Consider the following 25,064-nt stretch of genomic DNA (forward strand, 5'->3'; position numbering starts at 1 on the left):
TATCCAGGCTTTGGACTGGCAAAATAACTATATAATGTATAAATATAACTACTTTGGCGTGTTTAAAATCAGCTGTGGTTAAGCTATCGTCAACATTTTTTCCTTTTTCTTTTTTTTGGTACGTATTTTATATTTTTGCTTTTCATTTTATTTACATCAGCAGCAAGAATATTTTGGTCTCTTGTCATTTTAGAAGATTCTTGTAGTTTATTCCAGTTTCTGTATGTAAGCTATTGCCTTTAAGCAAGATCTTAGACTACCATTTTCTTCATAGTGGCGCTTCACTGTTCTTTCAAGGTGTTCATCATACTTTATGTACTTCTTCTTCCTCTTGGAGCTTCGAATGTTTAACTCTGACCTCAAAAATGCACAGTGTGATCTCTCGGCTTCTTCCCTCAAACAAATAATGACGTCTTTAACGCGCGGGTTTGGTCTTCCTAATAGTGTGTTTAGCCGGTTGTTCCAACCCTCTACGGCATTTGTAGTTCGGTGTCGTTTATTATTACAATTCCACATTGTTACTGGAATGTCCTCGTTTTCCAACCAACTATTTACAAAGTAATCGAAGAAAAGAGTTAGCTTCGTTGATTCTGGGGCTTCTGAGTGTATTTCCAGCCAGCCATCGTACACTTCCTCTGGTTTTAAGAAGGCCAGAGCCGCACACATGCGTATATACAAACAGATTTCCTTATTCTGTCGATACTCCACCGAAAGTCCTATCTCCTGAACTTTCCGCCAAAGGCATTTCTTAAAATGAAAGAAACATCCACTGATTTCTGTCGCAGGAAATACTTGGCGAAGCGCAGATATTGCCGACGATTCAAAATCCACGTTCACTATTTCTGGTTTCCACTCCGGAACAGACTGAAGGATGAGTCGAAACAAACGAACATATGTTTCTTTATTTTTGTTGGGTAATAAAGCAAAGACTACCGGATTGATGTTGGTTTCTTCATACGTACTGCCAAAATCTGCATGGATACTGTAAATCTGAGAAAACTGTTTACTAGAGCACTTGAAAGTACCATCCATGAAAAAATGATTAAAGCGTTTCAAGCTCTCTTTGCCCTTATCACCACAAAAAATTATAATTCTATTTTCTTCTCCGTCGTCAGCTAACAGAAAAGAAGTACCGTCAAGCATCTTGAGCGTTTCTTCTTCTAACACCACTTCTTTACAGCTGTTAGGCTCTTTTGTATTTCCTTGCGCCGCACATCTCTGCCTCTGTAGAGTTCTTCTCATTGAGTCTTGTCTTGACTCCGGTTACTGGTTGCTCATTCGAACGGATCTTTTCCCAGATGAATTATGTGAAGTCCAAATTAATATCGACTGTTTCAACAGAGACTCGACTCCATAATGTTGCTTTCTGTTGAAAAGTCGATTTCAGTGAGCATAGATATTGAAGATGTCATTGAAGAATTTTAAGAATTTCTGTTGGTTCCATTTAACAGAAGAATGTCCTTATAGAAGTTCTTATAATTGAAACTACTGCAAAAAAAAAAAAAAAAAAAAAAAAAAAAAAAAAAAGTACCTTCACAATTTTTGAGGGGGCGGGCAGGTTTGAAAAATAAACTTGAAACATTTTTCGATATTTGGTTCGCTAACTAAAAGTGTGGACTGCAGTGCTTCATAATTCGTATTTATCTCCACCCTTCTAGAGGCGGCGCTGAGGAGTGGCGAACGCACCCAGAATCTTCCTTTTGAAAGAAGTTTTATATATATCTTTTTCGTACAGCCTTTAAACAAGCGCTCCGTTAGGGACTAATTTATATATTTTACTCCTCATGGAATATGGATTTCTCTCAGGATTAGAAACCTGCTTGTGTTTGATTAGTTTTGAAAGTATATTTTAACATCAAAAGATGATATTATATTACGAACGTTTCTATTCTATCCATTAATTAAATCACATCTAAAAGTGAGACAAGTGTAATATCAGAGAAGGGGGATGGGATAACGAGTCAGTTGTTACGCCATGACCCGTGTTTGTTACGCCTGCCCGCTCTGTTGGCCCGTGTTTCACGATGCGGGCAGGTGTTTTCACGATTCATCTTACAAATATCTCCCAAACCGTTACTCCCTGTTAAAAATCTTAGTGAACCTTCTTTGTAGAAGTAGTCTTAGAAATAAAATGAAAAACGAACAAACAAGCCAGACTGTACGATAACGAAAATATGAGTGATACCGTAAACGCTTCCAGAGGGAGGGTGTCTCGATTTTTACAAATATCCCCTAACCAGTTACTTCCAGCTATAAATTGTACTGAATCGTATTTGTACTACGTAATCTTAGGGGGGAAGAGAGAGTGAACGCGCTAGGGTATATAGTAACGAAGATATGAGTGATGCCATAAACGCTTCACAGGGGGGTTTAGGGGAATAGCGGGATAAGCATCGGGGAGAATTTAGGAGAATTTTGAGAAATTATACCTTTACATGTGTGCTAACGATTGGTAGATAATTCATCTTGCTACAAATTTGTTCTGACATTTTCCCTTCATTGACCGGGCTAGTGGGCAATATATATATATATATATAACCGGGTCACGGATAATTCGCAACAGAAAATGAAAAGGGGTCAATTCCCACCAGGAAAGCAAAAGGAGATAGGTTATTCGTTATACGTACAATATACCTAATAAGAAAAACACTTGTAGATGAAATATAAGCTTTAGAAATATGAACTACTACTACTACAACTATTATATTATTACTATTATTATTGACCATATAGGTTCGGAGGCCAATTCACCAAAATCTGTTGACTCCATTCTTAGAAGCCCATTATTATTATTATTATTATTATTATTATTATTATTATTATTATTATTATTATTATTATTATTATTATTATTATTATTATTATTATTATTATTATTAGTTTTGAAATACTATCAGCTGAACTTCCTATTTGCTACTTATTTCCTATTTTGATGAATGTTGAACAATGACTTATGAGAAATGATAACTTCGATTAAAATTTATTGTGATTACAGAATTTAGCTTGAAGTACCGTGATGAATTCAATATGCTATTTCGATGACAGCAGAAATTATATTCTTTTGACACACATATTCATATGGCCACGTCTCTCGCAAGAGGAAACCAAAATTGTCATAACATTCCTGACGTAAGTTGTTAATTTATCACATCATTAACTTCACGAGTGATCAAAATGATGTGTTTGTGCATATAGCTTTCATTTTATTTATAGACCCTATTAATTGCTGTATATTTATATTTTATTGTTTGTGAAGTCAGTGTCAAGATTTTGTATCCTTGGCCTTTTTCTTTTGGCGCGAACAATTTTTTTCACTCATTCATGTCTGCATACTTTCTTTCATCTGTAGCGAAATGGATCCTCAGAAATGTGCATCGGAATATATAAAAGAGCAACCTTTGTGTAGATTTAGGCCATCTGTCCCGAAGGAAAAGAAAGGATGTTTCCATGCTTCTTTCCTACAGCGTAGGGTCTTTGTTTCTTCAATTCCCAGTTTCAGTACAGTGCAGTTTATTGTACGTGTAACATGGAGCACGCTGCTAGTACACTTGGAGTAGAAGAGCAATTTTTTTTTTTTTTTTTTTTTTTTTTTTTTTTTTTTTTGTTCTTATACCTACCGTACTTGTAGCATGTAATTATGCTGCTGCTAGGAATGGTAGGAAGCGACTATGGGTGAGGGATTGGATAAGACGTCGTTATGGCCATGGTATTCACTCCACTCTTTTACCAGAGTTGAGGATCAATGACAGTCATTCTTATTTCAACTACTTACGAATGACTGACGAAAGTTGTTCTTTGTTCAATGACGTCACTCATGATGAAAGAAACAACTGTCCATAGGCGGTCAGAATCTCACATACAGATGGATGTATGAAATATATAGTTGACGTATATAATATACGTATACATGTGTAGTATACGGAAGTTTGTTAGATGTCAGACACCCTGCAGCGACATGATATAATGTCTAAATGAGAAAAAGGCAGTAACTATGTAGTATATGGATAACGTATGCTTCGTACAGATTTCCGTACTAATCGTAAGGATTCCATATATTTGTACAACATACCGCTGTCCGAATAACGGATTTTTCTCAGTGTACACATAATTCTATACTATATGCAATAGTATCATATATACTTTGATTTTCATATTTATATTGTCAATGTAAATAGCAACAATACAAAATATCAATATCAATATCAAAATACCTGTATGTTTTTTTGTAGTTTCAATCAAATCATAGGGTCAAATAATGGGGGATCAGGGCCGTCTTACGCATCCTTTTGCATTGTTTGCTTAATATATGGCCAAACATGTCTTGAGGCTGTGAACTGTGGAACCTTTTACGTACTGCGAGCAGTGGCGGTTTTAGCGGGTAGACACGGGGCTACCCAAAAATATATAAAACTGAAAATATATAAACACTAAAAGATATAGTAAAAAGTAAATATATTTTCACTTTTTCTATTAATGGTAAATAATTATTTAATAAACAGCATCAACAACTACTGTAAAAGTAATTTCCTATTGTCATTAATCAATCGAATGTGCATATGTATCCATACGCGAGGAGCGGACCTACCCAAAATTAAAATCCTAAAACCGCCCCTGACTGCGAGCTTTAGCATGTTGGAGGTAAACTACTGGAAAACAATACAATTGAAATGACTTGATACTAGACCGAAGTAAGTTTGTTTTATCTTTGTTTCAGCTATAATGTCAAACGGTTTACTTGCAACTGAGTCAGTCAATTTTCAATTTCTATGCAGTTAGCTATCTTTCTTTTTTTCTTTTTCTTTAATCACATTCATTTTTACTGATATAGATGTGAATAACACTGCTAATAAGAGAATAGTATCTAGTTATTTTTCCAAGAAGAACAAGTAGAATAACATCTAAAATTTATGATAAAACTAAAAGAAAGAGTTATTCTTCTTACAGAATTATTGCGAAAAAATGAAATGAAATCTTTAAGTTTTACGTCCCACGGCTATGCCGGTTATTCTAAAGGAGACGGTGATGAGATATGAATGAAATGGTGGAATGAAAAAAGTGGGAGGAAACGGGAAAACCCCGAGAAAACCCAGGAGCATGGTGTTTGTCCACCACAAAGTCCACACGGCGCGAGCTGGGATCGAACCAGATACCCCAAGAAACGGAGGTGAACGCTCTACCACTGAGCCACCGCAGTTTCTATCTACAATCAAAATATAGGCATAATTAGAATAATTTCAAAACCTAAGGATTTCTGCTCAAGTACAACCTTGAAAACTATGTACATCGGTTCAAATTTCCATTTAATCCATCATATATATATATAATATTATTTGGTGACAATCAGTTTATCGGAAAAAACATTATTATTATTATTATTATTATTGTTATGAAAATTAGTAATTGTGAAAGATAACAACTTCGATTAAAGCTGCTATGATTACAGAATTTAGCTTGCAGTATACTCTATTCCATGAATACATGTGCAGTTTGTATATAAAGGATGCCGCCTTCTATGTGTGGGGGCTAGTGCCATAAATAAGTCATCGTCCGCAAGAACTTGTGGAAAACACCCTCGATAACTAAATGGCCAACCAGAACCCTCATTTCCTGCATTTGACAACCGCTCGTCAGGTCCACGTGGAGTGCTTAGTTGCCACAGTTCCAACCGCTGTCCTTTCAGTCAGTGTTTAGAGGATTGCTGTTCAACATATATAGTTTTCTTATATACATACTCTATATTATATTCGATTGTAACAAGATGTGGAGACCCTGGGAGCAAAGTTCAGCGAATGAACTTGTAAATAACATGCAGCAAGGTGATCAGACATTGCAACCCCGCACATGCGGTCAAAAGAGGGTTGGAGGGAGGAAGGGATACTGTTGTAAAATCCAGCAGGGGAAGTTCAAACAATTTGCCGAACTGCACATCTATTGATGGAATACACAATACCATCCTGAATTCAGTATGCTATTTTGATATCTGTGAGGAAGCTAAATTATTTCGATGCCTACATTCATGGAACCGAGCTGTTAACAAAAGAAGAGACACTTGTTTTCCCTGGCAGTCGTAAAAATGTGTATTTTGGCTCTTCCCCCTCCAGCCCAAAAGAAACCGTTGTTTCGGAAGCGGCGCAACTGGATTTTCTTTTATGTCAGCGGGAGGGCGATAGCAGGTAGCAAGCAAGACGGCCCAAAAAGTTGGACCTTGTTGAACTTCTTGCAAGATAGAAAAAATGTTTTATGACCCTTTCAAGACTGTGTGTACACGGGGAAATATGGTAGGGTTTCAAGATTTTTTTTATGACAGCTACAAGATCTTGTACAGCGGGGGACACTTCTAAATGGTACACCTTAGCTGTAAATCTCCATATGGCTGTACCATTTAGAAGTGTCCCCCGCTGTACAAGATCTTTTATGGTGTACACGGGGTTTTATTCCTTTCCAGCCTGCACTCACTCAAGGTCAACTTTTTCCTTGAAGTGGTACGTTTTGTCGCGGATTAAATATCTGAAATGTTTTAATTAGTCCATGACAGGTTGTAATTTATATAAGTGGTACGTTTTGTCGTGGAATACATATCAGAAATGCTTTAATTAATCCATGACAGGTTGTCATTTATGACAGGTCATCAAAAGTGGTACGTTTTGTCGCGAAAATTCAAGTGGTACGTTTTGTCGCTGGTACGTTTTGTCGGGACACCGGATTCACAAGCTTGCTAACACTATCTCTCTTCCGCCCCGCCATCACAAAATTGCTTAAAGCACAAAAAAAATGCTTAAAAATTAACCCCTTTCTGCATGATTTTTTTCTTTTAGCGAAAAAAATAATCAATATTGGAAATCCTCGTATGGAAACTTGAAAAATGAATTAAAACTTGAATTTTAGATTTTTCACTTAATTCCGACGAGAAATAAGTAAGTGCCATATATGACACACTTACAACTCACAAAGAACATGCCAGATGACACCAAAATATATTATTCATACACATTAATATCTCACACAGCAGACAAAACAGTCATTTGATGCCTTTGATAAATCACAAAAAAAGCTAAAGTGTGCCACTATGGCATATATGGCACGGCATGCGGTAAGGGGTTAAGGTGCGTTTTATAGTCCGTAAAAGTTACATCTCTATCAAATGAGTTCGGTGTATGATTTCTTTTGTTTGTGAAAATCTGACTCAAACTTTGACCATCTATAACTCGGGTGCCGATAACCTTTCACACTCTTTTGTAGCAGCTTAAGGTCTTCCGCCATGCCAAGTTTGATCCCAATCGGGTAATTTTGATTGAATTCGTACAATAACATAGTGTTATATGATTTTTCGTGAATTAAATTATTCACGAAAATTGTTTCTTGCTGTTCCCCTCTACCAAAATCAATATTTAAGCCCTAAGTTCTAGTAGACTATATTTCTATTATCACTTGCGGTTTCACATGAAAGGCAAGGGCTATCATGGGACATATCTTTATGATCTTAAATTCACGTCAGAAAATTGATTCAAGTAATTTATTGAAGTTTTTGATGAATTGGGATTAATATCGAAACCGAAAATGGCAATAGTCTCACTTCCGGTTTTAAAACAAAGGTGAAGAAGGAGATTGACTTACCTTCTCAATACTATAGTGCGTCCAGTAAGAGAACGTCTCTGACAGCTCGCAGTGACATTGCCACTACTCGCGTGTCAAGGTTTTTTTCGGTGCAACTGTAGTGGCAATTTAATTAACCCTAGATTAGGCGCGTGGGTGACAGGTGTCCCCCAGTGATTTTTGTCTCACGCTGGCAACACTTTGTGTCGGTGTTCGGAGTCGCACATTTCAGTAGCTGAACGTTAATTGTTGGTGTTTGATGTGGCGGCAGTAGCATACTTCTGCTCCCTGTCTACAGTTTGTAAAAAATAAATTATTTCTGCAGCAGTATGTTTTAATAGGTGGGTGACGCCTGTCACCCACGCGCCTAATCGTGCAACAAAATCATACGCGCCTAACGCAGGGTTAATGGTATAAGACAGAGTGATCGTGGTTGGTAACACTGGTATCAAAGTAGGGGCTGCAATGTCCCACCGCATGTGGTAAAAAAAGTCAGAGACCATCTCTTGTTGGCCATGCTATAAATCCCTGTGTATATATATAAATCCCATATATATACAGTGGCGGATCCAGGATATATGATCACGGGAGAGTCCAAACCATAGTTTACAGCTTTATCCAGAGTAAAGCAGGATTGAAGCCTAGGAGTAGTTTACTGATTTGGGTTTTGCTCTGATGATCAATGTTGAAACGGAAATTAAAAATATTCTTGGAATCCAAATCAGGAAACTATTCCTAGCTATGTTTTGTATTCCTTTGCTCTGATACTAGTAAACAGACGGACGGACTGATATAGCCATCCTTTAAGTTCTCCGATACTTATGTATGGCATAATTTGGAAGTTAGTTATTGAGCCTTAGTTTCGTGCTCAAAAAAATATAAGGTCGTCTTACTTTCGCGACACATGATGTGGAGTTATATCTTCACCAAACAGTGTCACAAGTTAACAGTAAGTTCTAACTTTATCCTTTTTCTCGCCTACTGTTTTAGTCGTGAACATTTCCAGGTTCATCGGATTCTTCCAGTGAGGAAAACTAATGGAGATCTGAATTAAAGCTCTGAGATGTTCAAACTAAAAACCCGGGACGCTTTATGAAAATTTACAGTTTAGTTAGAGTTATAGAGTTATTTTTTGCTAAAATATACTTTATTAAATAATAGGCCAGTATTCATTAAAACTAATTACGGTAATAAAAACGGTATTCTAAAATTATCACACGATTGATATTAACTTTTTGGGGGGAAAATCGGAACATTCTATGAAAATGTAAAATTTAGCTTTAGTTACACAGTTACATTTTGCTAAAATATCATAATTTTAAACTAATTACGGTAATAAAAACAGTACTTTAAAATTATCACACGATTGATATTAACTTTTTGGGAGAAAAAGCCTAACATTTTATGAAAATTTACAATTCAGTCATAGTTTACAGAATCACTTTTAGCTAAAATATCATAATTTATTAAATAATAGCCAGGTCAGTATTCACCAAAAGTAATTACGGTAATAAAAACGGGATTTTAAAATTATCACACGATTGATAACGTTTTTTTAAGAGAAAAACCTGGACATTCTATGAAAATTTAAAATTTTGCCGTAGTTACACAGTTATGTTTTGCTAAAATATCGTAATTTATTAAATAGCAGACTAGTATTCACCAAAAGTAATTACGGTAATAAAAACGGTATTTTTAAATTATCACACGATTGATATTAACCTATTTGGGAGAAAAAGCTGGACATTCTATGAAAAGTTACAATTTTGTCATAGTTTATTGAGTCACTTTTAGCTAAAATATCATAATTTATTAAATAATAGGCCAGTATTCACCAAAAGTATTTACGGTAATAAAAACGGGATTTTAAAATTATCACACGATTGATAACGTTTTTTTAAAGAGAAAAACCTGGACATTCTATGAAAATTTAAAATTTAGCCGTAGTTACACAGTTATGTTTTGCTAAAATATCGTAATTTATTAAATAGCAGACTAGTATTCACCAAAAGTAATTACGGTAATAAAAACGGTATTTTTAAATTATCACACGATTGATATTAACTTTTTTTTTTTGGAAGAAAACCCGGGGAATTCTATGAAAAATTTAAAATTTAGCCTTAGTTACACAGTTACGTTTTCCTAAAATATCATAATTTATTAAATAGTAGGCCAGTATTCACCAAAAGTAATTATGGTAATAAAAACGGTATTTTAAAATTATCATACGATTGATATTAACCTATTTGGGAGAAAAAGCTGGACATTCTATGAAAAGTTACAATTTTGTCATAGTTTATTGAGTCACTTTTAGCTAAAATATCATAATTTATTAAATAATAGGCCAGTATTCACCAAAAGTATTTACGGTAATAAAAACGGGATTTTAAAATTATCACACGATTGATAACTTTTTTTAAAAGAGAAAAACCTGGACATTCTATGAAAATTTAAAATTTTGCCGTAGTTACACAGTTATGTTTTGCTAAAATATCGTAATTTATTAAATAGCAGACTAGTATTCACCAAAAGTAATTACGGTAATAAAAACGGTATTTTTAAATTATCACACGATTGATATTAACTTTTTTTGGAAGAAAAACCGGGAAATTATATGAAAATTTAAAACTTAGCCTTAGTTACACAGTTACGTTTTGCTAAAATATCATAATTTATTAAATAGTAGGCCAGTATTCACCGAAAGTAATTATGGTAATAAAAACGGTATTTTAAAATTATCATACGAGTGATACTAACCTATTTGGGAGAAAAAGCTGGACATTCCATGAAAAGTTACAATTTTGTCATAGTTTACAGAGTCACTTTTAGCTAAAATATCATAATTTATTAAATAATAGGCCAGTATTCACCAAAAGTAATTACGGTAATTAAAACGGTATTTTACAATTATCACACGATTGATATTAACTTTTTAGAGATAAAAAGCGGTACATTTGGAGTTTCCAACGGTTTTGGGTAGACAGCTTATGAAAATTCGGGACTGTCCCGGCTAAATCGGATAGTTTCGGAGACCTAGTCTGACTCTGATTTAATTTTTAGTGTATTTTTTATTAAGTTCTGAAAATGCACGCAGTATATGCTGTAGATGTACTTTTCGTAACCTTTCGTTTTAAAAAAAAATTGCACAGTGGCCGTCTTGAATTGGAAGTAGACTTGGATTTAGTATGAGTTGAGTTGATTTTGAGCGAGGCTATATGAGACGAGACCTACTGATTAACATGGAATCCTAACCACATGAGCTACTGCCGGGAATCGAACCTGGGTCTCCCACGCAAAAGGCGCGTACGCTAACTGCTTAGCCACAGAGTAGCTCTTGGATTTAGACATATACAATATTATTTGACGTTCGTAATATTTTGTAAACGAGAAAAAATACATTGAAAGCATCCCCTTTGTTGCCCACTCAAATTACCATTATAATTTCAGTAGGATCTTGACAGTAATAAGTGAGTTGTTATCAGCGATTACGATTGTAAATGACAACTCAATCATTAAATGTAATGCATGAGGTATAATTTAACCAAAATAATATAGTAGTTAGGAAGAAAACCAGTTGTTCACTTTCAAATGTCCAAACGTCAAGGAAATCCTGTTCCTTCCATGCCATCCGCAATGTAGCCAGCGAGAGAACTATAAAACCAAAGATCGGAACGCCTTTGACCTCCACTTGGACTGACAAGAAAGAGCATTATCAAACTCTGCGGAGCGTCTGACCCCGACACGATCAGTGCATCGGAAAATACCTTCCCACGTGGTTCCAATACATTTCACTTGCAACAGTAGAGAGGAAGGATCCAGTAACCTTTTCCGAGAGCAATGAATGTAGGCTATAACCTCTCCCTCGCCTCAAGGCGTGTCCTGCTCACTCAACAACATCCAAAAGATCACAGATTCGTGACTGTTTGCTTAGCTAGCCAGACTATTCCGGAGAGTACAGCTTCATCTTCATATGGAGTGGTTCAACTCCATTCTCCGTAAAAGATTTATCACATATGTGTAGGTTTCTTTAAGCAGCTTACGTTATGAAATATCGAATTTCGTACAACAGTTTTCCAGCGTGCATGTGTGAACAGTTTATGCTTCAAAATGATAACTCATTTTAACCAAAGATGCCTATCAATTTGGAGCAGGTTTTCGTTACCCAAAGAGAAATCAATGCGAAAACGTAATATGTCGCAGATGCTACAAGAATTCAATTAGTCTTGCATTATAGACTCCTTTTCCATTCTTCTTCCCAGTTCAGAGACTAGCAGGCCGGTAGACAAACCAAGGGGGAGGCGGTAGAATTTAGGGGGGCCCGATCCAACCATATTATAGTTTATCACCATATTATAGTTCGTTTTCAAGCCTACTGTGAAACTTTTAATGGGTCAGTAAAAATTTAGGGAGGCCGGCCATTCCTAGTTCCCCCTTGGGTACGACCCTGGTGAGTATAATGTGTACCTTTGATGTACGAAGTCTCTGTTTGATTCTCGGTGGAAGAGTATCGAATGCACTACAGAGATTCAGGTCTCATTTTAAACTGTAGATCTCCAAACTTTTTAGCCTAGAGGCACTATTCACCACTAAGTCCGAAGACCTAGCTAGCTCATAAGACCAAGATAATACTGTAGCTCGAGTGCCATCTTGTGCAGAGCAGCGGAATTCCCCAGAACGTCAATTATGCTTGGTTAGTCGAAGAATATAGATGGCTCTTACGAGCCGGCATTGGTCCGCGGGGCATAGTTTGGAGACACTTACTACGTATATAGAATTGCTGCTGACATCAGGCAAATACAAAATTAATCAATGAAATACACTCTACTAAAATGTGTAAAGGGGATCATGTGAAATGCACATTTATTTCTATTTCTACAAGTTTCAATTCCGTCCGGTAGATGTCAACCGGGGGAGGATTCTTGCTGCCATCTAAGAGTGCAATGGAGAACTTGTAACATTCTAAAATTATACATCTTTTTTTTTATTAGTTGAAAATGGGTTATACTCGTAAATAGTCACCGTTACACCTGAAGTTTAGAGGCCGCAGTGGCTCAGTGGTAGAGCGTCCACCTCTGATGCATGGGGTCCCAGTTTCGATCCCAGCTCCCGCCAAGTGAACTTTGTGGTGGACAAACACCATGTGCGTGGGTTTTCTCGTTTCCTCCCACTTTCCTCATTCCACCATTGCATTCGTTTCTCATCATCACCGTCTCCTTTAGCCTAGCCGGCATACGCGTGGGACGTAAAACTCACAGATTTCATTTTCTATACATTTGGATTCCATATTTGTCGAAGTTAAGAAACCATATTCAACTATTTCATATGCCATACTCTTCGGACATTGCACCGTCCGATTATTACTTGTTCCATTCTGAAGGAGCTAACTGCCAAATTTGGATATTAACAAAAATACTATATATATATATATATATATATATATATATATATATATATATATATATATATATATATATATACAGGATGTATCTTTAATGATGGGTCAAACTTCAAGGGATGATAAATAATGAGAAAAGAAGTGGTTTAATATAAGAAGTTGTTATCTGAAAATGCATCAGTACTGAGCTATAGCCCGTCGAAAATGTACCAAGATAGAATAAAAATGAATAGAACTAGAGAACGAATTGTCGGAGGAAGGTCGGGTCAAAGGAAATAGTGCATTATTGGACCTGGAGATTCAATTCATGTACAAATCGATGAGGAACAGTGGCGGCGCAAGAGAAGAATCGGAGAAATGTACTGTATTATTATCGGAGCGTTGGAAAAAGGGCCAGGGAAAGTTGAGAGTGATTCAAGAGGACATAACAAAACAGGAGGCAATTTGCTGGCGTCACGAAAGTGGTATAAATTATGGGAAAATGTGGGATCTCAAAGCCCGGATATCACCGAAGGTTGAGAGCGATCCTAGGAAGCAGGATCCTTGGAGCATGAAATATGTACGTAATAAACGACAACGGAGTGACGTAGGAGGTCAGGTGCAACAATCGAACATTCCGTATATGGTAATGGAAGACGACACATTCTAAGGCTAGACGAGACTGAAAATTAAACTAGTAAAAAGAGCAAATGTACTTACATTCACAAAAGATGCTCAAAATGGCGTCCCCTGGCGTCCGTAATAAGTTTTGTTTCATCTTCTCGAAGATGGCTGGTTTCGTGCTATTGATAGGCAGCGGGGATTTGTGCAAGGATGGTTTCTTCGTTCTGTACAGGTGTGTCGTAGGTGGGAGATTTCAAGTAACCCCTGAAGAGGAAATTAATTGTCCTCTGATCGGGAGATCGTGCCAGCCAAGAATGAAGACCTCCCCTTCTGATCCATCTATGCGGGAAGAAATAGTCAAGGCACTGACGAGCAGCTAATCTAAAGTGTGTTGGAGCCCCGTCATGCTGTACCCACATACGTTGACAAACATCAAGAGGTACATCTTTTAGTAATTTAGAAAATGTTTCTTGCACGAACAATGGCTCAACAGGTGTTGATGTGTTATGGTATACTAAAGGAGTAACTATTCCCAAAGTTTCAGATATTTTCTATCCAGGCCAATTGAAGATATTGGACAGTGAAATATGCCGAATTTACATAATTCCCCAAATTTACGATCTTTTTTAGGTCTTTCTGAGCAGCTACAGATACGCAATTTTTTGTGTTTAAACTTATGACCCCGTACTACATACGTACACACACAAATTCAGACCTCTACGTCAGTTCTTTCCTCTTCCCAAACATGTCTTCAATGTCCAAAAATGTTGCTACTGCAGGCCCTGATTTGACCCCTTTCAAGTGGTTTTAGACAAATATGTTAAGAGTTCAAAGTTTTACCTCTGCACAAGTTGGAGCCGTCCAGCAATTTTCAATTTGCTACGACAAATACATGCTGAGAGATTCAAAGCAATGTAAATGGCTGAAATCGAGAAAAAAGAAATGGCGGTAGCCGCTGCGTCGCCATTGGATGTTGTAAAATAGATAATAATTAATTGTGGTTTTGAAATACTCTTATATCGACTTAACATTTCTGAACAAATTAGATTTTTTTTTTTTTTTTTTTTTTTAACGGTCGAGCGGCAATTTTTCTTTTCTCCCGATCACTTAGCATGGTTTGACCCTAAAACTACTTTAACAGTGTTGCCAACAATCTCTGAAGGAAATAGGCTAAATGACCTTCAGAAATAAGCATTTTTACGCGAAAAATGGCTAGATTTTGAAATGCTATGTTGTGAGTTGATTTGAAATAAGTCATCATCGATGACGTCGCAGCTAGCCGAGGCGCTGGAACAGGATTCGATTCATCGTTGAATTGTGGATTGGTTATGTAGATTGCCATTGTTCCAATTTTCAGTAGTACTTCTTTCGGCAGGTCATAGTCGTTACAACGGTTCTAATTTTTCCGTACAGCCACACGAATCGTCATGATTGATTGTTTTCAAGCTAATTAGATGTCCTATTTGTTTCCTTTAATAAATTAAAATCATCTCTGTGGCTAGAAGACAAGGGCGCCGATCCTGAGGAGGCCGAGGGGGCCCGGGGGCCCGAAAACTCATGTGGGCCCCCTATTGTATTTATGAATAAACAATATTTGGCATAATTCAAGTGCAATTTGTCTTAAAATGTTAATATATATACCTTCTGCATCTGAATGGGTTCCCCCAAATTTACAGAGAAATCGGCGCCCTTGCTAGAAGAACCAAACAGTTATTAAATTCGTATAAGAGATCTGTCATTCTTGCAACGAAGTGCGAAAATTAAAGTAATTAAAAAGTACGAAACAGGACCGTTACGGGAGTGACATTAAAATTCTTTCTGAGTAGACAAGTATTCTTAAGTACCTATAAATCTGTGGATGGGGAGAGAGACGAAAAATGAAAAACAAATGTTTGTTGCGTAATAAAACACCCTCAGTCAAGAGAAATCAATTAATACAATGTCAATATATAATGGCAAATAGGTTTATTTTTCTTTAAAAATTACATTTGATTTTCAAAGAAAAAAGTAATTTTAGAATTGATTTAACGGCTAATAAAAGAGGCGAAAAATGGCAGAAGAATTTCATAAAATAAGCTATATTTAAGGTTATAATCATTTCGTAGATTTGTATGGCTAAATGACTCTCCAAGTAGGCTAGATTTAGCCAAAAATAGGCTAAATCGGCATCACTAGTTTAGTAGAGGAACGATTGACGTGGCCTAAAGATTTGGTTTGACACTTCATCTGTACTCTTTCTTTTCTTTTAAAAACAATCCAGTTTTACCATTTTTTTTTCTAAGAATTTATATTTATCGTCGTTTTGTGTAGAATAACACCGATTCAATATTACATAGACACAATGTCTTGTAGCATTGGACTGCACTCCCTAACCATGGACTCCTCTTAACAAAAATATTTGGGTGCGCTTCTGCTCGCGAGACTTGAAATTTCTTGTGTCGAATTTGAAAAAGTGATCGTTTCAAATCTCGTAAACAACAGTAATGCTAACCAAGGGTGCCCATCAGTGGGGCAGGGTGGGGCACTCACCCCCTCTTCCCCCAAGAGAAAATTGTACTTGGGAATATTGAAAACCCAATAGAATTTTTACATTAGTTACAGCAAAATTTGAAACTTCGCTTATACTTGCCCCCACTTGGAAAGCACAACATGGGCGCCCTTGATGCTTACCATGGTCACGAGGGTATGAAGATGACTCCTAGAGAAATAGGCTACTAAAACCTTTTTTTCCGTAGTTTTGTTCTTGGTCTGATGCAAATCAAATCATAATAAGTTTCATTTAGTGAAACAATGATAATTATAGGAATTGGAAGAAATTATTATTTATTCGACTGCTTGTTAATAGTATGGTCGCACACGGAATATTGGTGTCAAATGTCTTAAGACTTTTAAACAACAGAAACAAAGATTTATATTAGGAGGAAATCTTTTGTTTTGGGCTTTCAACAATAGCCATACCGTTAGATGAGGAGAAATGGAGGTCCTTTTTACTGTCGTGTCACGTGTTATTAAATTCTTTGTCACGATCTCCTTGACCCGCATCTGACAACTGATGCCGTTTACTACATACACAAGATGCATCACAGTTCCCAACGCAAGAAGCGAGCATTATCGATTCGCTACAGCAGAAGTTGGGTATTCTTCATTGCATGTGTACGAATATCTCAACTTTTTTTTTTTTTTAACAGAATTAGGAAGCTACGCTGAAGGTTAAAGATACGCAATGTATTTGAATAGGCGAAAAGCTCCCTCGCGTCTACATAGCATACGTCCAAGGCAGGGGCGGAACCATGGGGGGGGGGGGTACATCGGGGCGATCGCCCCCCCAGAAGAGGAAACTTTCTTATGTTATATATATAAATAAAACCCATCCCAAAGTTTGGAGCCCTTAAAAGTAGCAGTATGACAACCCATTGCCCCCCCCCCCCCAGAAGTCGGTCCTGGATCCGCCCCTCGTCCAAGGGATGTTCATTGAACGTCTCTCAGATTTTCAGGCTTGCAGTAGAAACCTTAAGCATAATGAAAATATCCACGGGATTTCCCTTGTATTTGATGCTTTGCCTGTAACGGGACAATATTTGAATGTCCAAAAGAGAGAAAAAAAAAGAAATGAAATCTTTGAGTTTTACGTCCGATGGTTATACCGGTTAGGCTAAAGGAGACGGTGATGATGAGTAATGAATTAAATGGTGGAATGAAGAAATTGGGAGGAAACGGGAGAACCCCGAGGAAGCCCATGCACACGGTGTTTGTCCACCACAAAGTTCACTTGGCGGGGGCTGGGATCGAACCCGGGACCCCAAGCACCAGAGATTGTCCAAAAGAGACTATCTCACAAAGAACTCAGAAATATCCCACAGAAATCGCACAACAAATCCTGTCTGTGGGACAAGGGTGAACATTTTGGATTTCCACATGTGTTCACGGGAAAGAATGGAAATCGCATTGTGGAGTGTTAGCAGCTTCGCTGCTGGGCTTCCATTCTCAGTAGGGGAGTTTATGTGTTTCGGACTCCACATTAAACTGTAGGGCAAATAGTCCTAGTGATTAAAATACTTTGAATTCAAAATAACAGAGAACAGAAATAGGTGAAACTATTTATTATATGAATAAATACAATTCTGGCCACAAATGCGTTAAATTTGGTGCAGTAAAAACATCCCAGACTATGATAGGTATATATTGAGTTTACTATAAACTCTCAAAAACATATAAATAATAGCTTAAATTAGTTTTGTTACTCAAAATACTGGGTTGACCTAGGCCTCCCGGCCCCAGCCTAGACCCCCCCACTGCTTAGTCCTACAAGAGTGATTTCTGGTAGGCTACTTTTTGAGAACGACTTTCGATTTATTTGTGCGTGATTTCAGTAACAATAAACTGTCGACATTTACGAAACACCTGCGTAGTTCATAACATTGAGCAATTTGCCGTCCTATAGCGGTCCCAACCAGAATCATTATAAAATCTCATCTCCAGAGAAGGAAAAAACCTCATTTTGCTTTTGAATTTCCTGCGTTATACTAATTTACAAACATTACACTCTGAAAAGTGGAAGGTTTATGTTACTTACTTTCTCTTTTCAATATTCCAGTAAATTATCTGTAAATTTCTATCTTTCATGTTTATAAAATAGTTTATAAATAATGTTTTTCTGAAAAAAAAAGAGAAAGAAAACAAGTATATTTTGTTTTCCTTAAAAAAAGAAAAAAAACAAGTATATTTTGTTGTCAGAAATACAGTGTCTCCATCACTCTTCTGTCATCACCTTCTGCTGAGCATAGCGATGGTATCTCGCTCTTCACACATTTAATGTGGAACGTTTTGGAAGTTGATTTTTTCTCCTTTGTTTTTTTTTTTTTTTTTTTTTGTTTACTTGTTTTATTCTCGTTTCCTTTTGTTTTCTTAAATAATCATAGCATAGCTTGTGATTTTTGGCGCTTAATTTTTAAGAATCAGATGGTTTTAATCACTCCACACACCACTTCCACACTACCTTCATTTTCATAACAAAGTAAATAAAATATTTCGATCCACAATTTCACAATTAATACCGAGTTCATGCTTATTGAGTGGCCCCATGTGACGTAGTCGCTAACACTTTCGCTTTTGGTTCAAGCGGTCCCGGGTTCGATTCCCAGTGTGGACATTCGGTCGAAAAAGTGTAACAGCTTTTTCATGCCAACCATCCTGATTGACATTTTTCCTGGCTTTCCCTCACTCACACCAAGCAAATGCTGGGATTGTATCTAACATAATGATGTCAGACCGCTTCCTTCCTTCCCTTTCCCTGGATAGTGTGCTCGCCGAGGAACGTCACCCTTTAAACGTGACGGGCTAAATGGCCTTCGATACCGACAGCTCAGAAATCTAAATCCTGAATCCTAAATCATGCTTATTGATGACTCATTATGCCTACTTCCCGTTTTCAGAGAATGTTCTCGGTGTGATAATACGCACGTGTAAGATGAGAAATCGTATAATAGCAGTTTCAAGAAAGAAAGAAAGAAGAAAAACATCCCTTTATCTGTTTTCGAAAAGTTAACGTAAAACATCTCACGAAATAGGAATTTTCCGGCAGGTTAGCATCACTAGCCCTGTAATTAAGCATTTTCCATTCACAACTAACAATGAAAAAAAAAAAAAAAATACAAACCAATACAAACATCCGTATACAGCCCACAAACATTAAATATTAAGAGCCATCTCAACATACAAAATGGAAACCATCACAATAAAATTTATAAACAACACACTGCCAGAAACATATAAACTAATCAGCGTTAACCTCAATTCAAGAACACTCTTCACTATCAATGCTTTCTAACGAAGAAGAGCATTTAAAATACATAAATCCAAGCTACACATCTCCAAACAATACAAGAAGTTTGCTCCAACAATGCAACTTGAAGGAGAGTGACGAAAAATCATACTACATCGTCAAGAGATAACGAAACTCTTTCTCAGCCTCTTGTTACCGGTACTACAAACCAGTGTTGTAGTCCTAAACTTTTTAAGGGGGTATACGCTGTTTGTAATCATCTATGATTGTCATAAAAGACATAGAAGGCATTTTTTAATGAATAATGTAAAGTGAATGTATTAATTAATTCAATTAAAATATAAAGAATACATTTCCGTTTTGTAGTCTAAAAGCATTTCATGCTATTTTCTTCATGACACTTCTTACTTAAATCACACCATTAATAACATAAATGGGTGTATGTATGGAGAAAGAACCAACTCACTTCAAGAAGGAACAAAAAAATGTGCCCAAATTTAGCCTAACTATAAAATCGATTCATTACGACATAAAATGATTTTTTTAAATTAATATATTCTGTATTGCTCACAGTTACGTATCAACATTGGCGTAATATTGAAAATATTCATACCTTAGTTTAAAAATATCGAACAAGTTTGGTTCTCTTTAGCAAGGAGCGAGGTTTTAAGCAATTGAAAATATCACAGTCATCGATCCTCAAGACGCTTGATATACTCTCAGAACAAAATGCGCCATTTTACATGGATCTATCCCCTCATCCTAAAACTAATAATTTTGTGTTTGGTTCCTTCCTGTATAATAATATCCAAATAATAGTAGGTAGCAACAGCACTAACAATGAAAACCTTCGATAAAATATAAGACGTGACACTAACCTTGATAAAAATTTTCTCCGGAAGCTACTTGGGTCCGTTTGCTCAATAAAACTAGTAATTGTTCTCACACTTGTCACTAGAACACTTAAAAAAAAAAAAAAATAATAACAACACAAAACAGAAAATTTGAACAAAGTAGTTTGAACACCCACCATTAACTTCCTCTGGAATAATAAATTCCTCTTGGAGCTATTCACACCTTTAACTCGAATCTACTCCGCATTTACAACCTGATAACTCTTAATAATTAAATAACACTGGTAAACGACTTTTAAAAGCTTGAACAAAGTAACGTTATCTTAAAGGTATTATTATTTACCTTCAACACTACATTTTTCTTCTAGAGCTATTTGCACTGATATACTTAAAAATACTTGAAAGAACATCTTTTGATTCTTCACAACAATTGTCACTAGCGCGTTTTGCACAAACTCTTGATTTACTGTCATTTGCAGCACGGTGATTGAAGCCACGTATTCAAGGGTTTTTACGCTTTGAAACAGAAGGTACACTCTAATGACTAAGATTAAGCAGAAGGTATACGCCGTGTACCGCCGCGTACCCTCGATTACAGCCCTGCTACAAACTAGCTATTATTCCTAAGTATTTACAGCGGGTAGTACTGCATTTTGCTGCCCTTCCTAGGCTGAAACTTTTGCAGAAGATTACAAGAATGCTTCGAGATCTTTTTCTGTGATAATGAGCCATATCACCACTGCACCAAACTGAATAAACAAATCTTTCGAGATTGGTCAAGACACGGGGGAGCTGTGACTTTGTGGTAGAACGCTCAACTCTGTTGTGTGGGTCTCTGGTTCGTTCCCAGCTCCCACCAAGTAGGTTTTGTGGTTGAGAAATACCGTGTGCAGGAGTTTTCTTAGTGTTCTCCCATGTTATTCATTTCAGCATTATTATCAATCTCATAGCTTCAACGCATAATTGTGGGGTTTAAAAATATACATATTAGGAAAATAAAAGCAAAGGACTTCAAATAGAATTGTGTGGAGATTTTATACAAGCTATAGAACCGAAGCAGAGCCTCAAGTTTCGCCTATTCAAGATTCGCCTAATACCTCCTAGTTATGCAAACGTCAATCAAAGCGATGACAGAGAGTTAATTTTCCTATTAGCCAAAATTTGAATCTTTCTTAAAACTTGGTTTAGCTCGCATACGTTGGTAGTCCTGCACCTCATTAATAGTTAACATTTTCTCTTGAAAATATTTTCGCGCTCTCATTAAATAGCATGTAGAGGAAAATTTTGAGAATCCCAGTAAAAATTACTAGCTTAATGAAACTTGTAGGACATCATATTTCCATTAAGTATAGGTATATCCTAAAAGTGCCTAGATATCCGCCTTAAGCGTCATCCAATATCGCTGCCATATTCAATTTGGCCGCCATCGCCTATAGAACAATATTGTTTTTTTTTTTTTTTTTTTTAAAATTTAGAAATTACAATTTTTCTGCCATTTCTTGTCAGTACTACCAACATAATTTCACATTGGGCAAATCTTGAAAGGCGAATCTTGAATTCAAGATTAACTTACACTTTCTCTTGAGTTAACATCTGTAAATTCCATTGCCTGAGGTTATTAGGCGAATCTGGAATAGACGGAAGTTGAAGTCACAAAGGAACATATACTACAGTAAGCTATGGAAAAAAAAAAAAACATTTATCTTGCAAAATATCTGACGCTACTCTTGTTTCAGCAGGGACACGTAGCCAAAATGTCTGTGTATGCAGGTGAATCATTTGCTACTTCTCCCTCTTTCTTATCTGTCCTATCTTTTTCCATTTATAAAACAGAAGTTATGGGAGAATAAGAAACAAGATCCGTGTGAAATGCACGTACTCCCTTCTTTTTTGAAGTCATTTAAAAATACTGCTTATTTTCACTGCATTCTTAGGGGCCCTGCGTAGCGTAGTAACTAACGCTCTCCCCTTCGGTGCGAGCGGTCCCGGGTTCTTGGTTGAAAAGTTGTAAAATGCTTTTTCGGGCCAGCCACCTGAATGAGGTTTTTCCTGGGTTTTTCTCACTCACACCAGGCAAATGCCGGGGTGGTATCTAACTTATAGGTCCCAGGTCGCTTTCTTCCTTCACTTACCCTGAATATTGTGCTCGCCGAGGGACGTCATCCTCAAACGTGATGACCATAGATGCCGAAAGCCCAGAAACCTAAATCCGTCATTGCATTTGTTAACTTTAGTTTTGGGAACGTTGAAAAATTCACAATACCACTACTGCAAAATGGTTTTACATTCTTTTTTTCTTTCAGAGAATAACGATCTTACAGTAGTCAGCATAGAGAGTAGTTTACTCTTGACAGGTGAGCTTATTTGCGGATGATTGTCCTAAAAACGACTGAGTTAAAGTGGCCCACAGTTCGTAAATATTATAGTTCAATAATAAGTGTCCAACACAGCATATTATATTTAAGAAATGGGAACACGATATGGTTTAGTGTGGTGGATCGTGTCTATTATTCTGTAACTTACCTATAGCTCAATAACACTTGTAAGACTGCCAACACTTATACTATATACTATATACTATATACTACTTGGTTTTGTCATATCATGGGATATATACAAATAGCTCTCTCTCTCTCTCTCTCTCTCTCTCTCTCTCTCTCTCTCACACACACACACACACACACACACACATACACACACAAACAGTGTTCTGTTGAGATAAAATTGAAAGCACGTTGTTGAAACGTGATGTCACGGATGAAATGCTCTTTTGCGAAAATTCAGAAACTTGAATACAAATAAGTGTAGAAGTAGCGCATACACGATTAAATCCTCCAGATATAAGAGGCGTGGTCGAAACTGTCTTTCTTAGTCTGCGACAGATAAAACATATTTAATACTGTTATTATTACGTTCTGCTAATTAAGGTTATTACCTGATTTTTTTTTTTTTTTTTTTTTTAAAAAAAAAGGAATAGTTCCAGAGAATGGTCACAGCCAATTAAGAGTTTTTAGACTCCCAAAGTATGCTACGCGTAAGTATGGCGTTTGTCGACAGGTATCTAAACAAAAACTGGTAGACATAGTAAGAAATGATTTCTTAATAAGTTATGGGTTCATTGCCAAAGAGTGTGTTCCATCTCCTCCTATAATCCTCTGTTTAATCCAGAATCTTCCATTTCCAGTTTCAGTATTAATCTCAAATTGTAGTCCATGGACTACAAGCGGTCCTCGACAAGTTCAGAAAAAATAGACAGAAGAAATAAAATACAAGGGACTTGAACATTACACACTATAGTTGAGAACCTCAACGCCAGTGGATCGGCATGAGCACAGAACACTATGTGTGAATCAGCCTTTATAATACTATAAGCCCTTTTTAACCGTTATACAGATGCTACGTAATTTAGGGGCTATGAAATTGTGATTTTTCGTTTTAACCGATTTTTCGTTGTTTGACGAGGCGAGGGTCCGATCCCGTGGTAGTTGGTTAACAGAAGTCTACTGTGTGTATTGAAATTTTTTATACAAAAGTGATTGTGGCAAATTGAGAATTCAGTGAAGACGTCTAAAAGGAAAGATCTATCTAAAAAATTAGAGAAATTAATGGTGTTGAGTACCTATCTATCTTTATTTTTTAGCCCATTGATTTATATGGGGCTCTTTTCTGTCAGGTGAACTGATATTTTAATGATATGTTATTTTACTGCTTTTTTTTTAAAAAAAAGGTCTAATTAAATGCCCGCTACCTTCTCAACAAGAATTTCTATTTAGAATTTAATGTTATATAAATTAAATTTTATGATTAAGTAATAAAATCATATACAACGTGTATCAAAAATCTGGGACCATCCATTATGAATAAAGATACGAAAGGATGAAAATAGAGGTAAGTTCTTCGAGGAAGGTGGTAAAGACGCACTATGTTAAATGAAAATTGCAAGTGATTTCAGATCAATAGACTGTTCGAACGAAATCTAAGGGCACGCAAAAATGACACGTGAAATGCACATATTATTATGGAGAAGGGGGACCTAGAACAGTTCGAGTCCGTTTCCCAACAACGCTGTATTGTTTGCATGAAGGGCTCAAGGGAATAACCTACTGAACTGGCGACATTGCATTTTAATTTAGTATAGTGCCATTATAAATTGCAAACTACCTATTTTCAACAAATTCTCTCTCTTTTTATGTTTTCGTATCTTTATCCATAATTTTGCTATCTGTGGCCCGGCACCTTTAATACAACCGATAGAATTAAAAAGTTTTTTTTTTTTTTTTTAAAAAAAAAGTAAAATCGATTTAAAATAAATCAAAACAATTATCCTCCCTATAAATCAACATATACATACATATACCGAAAAAACAATGCATTGGTATTCGACATGGTTAAGTGAGTTATTAAGAGGATCTCTTCAGAAGGTCATTGCTTGAATACATCAAAGGATGTAATTTAAATACGAAGATTGTAACTTCTCTCAATAGTCCGGCACTTTACCTAATTTGGCATCCCTTTGTGCAAGAAACTGTTGAATTAACTATAATGTAGTGTATTCGTGTGCAAATTTCTCACCTTTTACCATCTCTGAACATTGTGTCCCTCTTCGGTGATTGATTTAAGTTAACTACCACCGGAATATGAAACAGGATTTAGTGCTTAAAGTTAGATCTGAATTACTGTTCGGATGTTTACTTCAAGGTAAGCATCACCCACGGAAGTTTCAACCCTGAATCGCATACAGAAAGCAAGCGTAATGTAGGCATGAAGAATACATTTTCTCCCAGAGTTGTTAACGGTAATGAAATCTAAAAGGTTTTTTTGGTTCCACTCCTGGAAT

General features: G+C 36.4%; 2 protein-coding genes across 2 annotated transcripts in view; one reads left to right on the forward strand and one right to left on the reverse strand.

The window, feature by feature from the left end:
- The window catches only part of LOC145684027 (uncharacterized), a 157,613-nt gene that overhangs the window by 65,006 nt on the left and 67,543 nt on the right, over positions 1–25,064 (forward strand). The gene's annotated exons all lie outside the window — the stretch shown is intronic.
- Positions 208–1,242, reverse strand: LOC145683111 (uncharacterized). Its single transcript, XM_081754471.1, has one exon. The coding sequence runs from the start codon at positions 1,240–1,242 to the stop codon at positions 208–210; it is 1,035 nt and encodes a 344-aa protein (XP_081610597.1).

The sequence above is a fragment of the Thermobia domestica genome, chromosome 4 (assembly GCF_964235325.1).
Source record: "Thermobia domestica chromosome 4, izTheDome1.hap1.1, whole genome shotgun sequence".
In the NCBI taxonomy this organism is placed as follows: domain Eukaryota; kingdom Metazoa; phylum Arthropoda; class Insecta; order Zygentoma; family Lepismatidae; genus Thermobia; species Thermobia domestica.

Excerpts from the sequence above, each read along its gene's own strand:
- LOC145683111 (XM_081754471.1), bottom strand. The coding sequence starts at position 1,242 with ATGAGAAGAACTCTACAGAGGCAGAGATGTGCGGCGCAAGGAAATACA.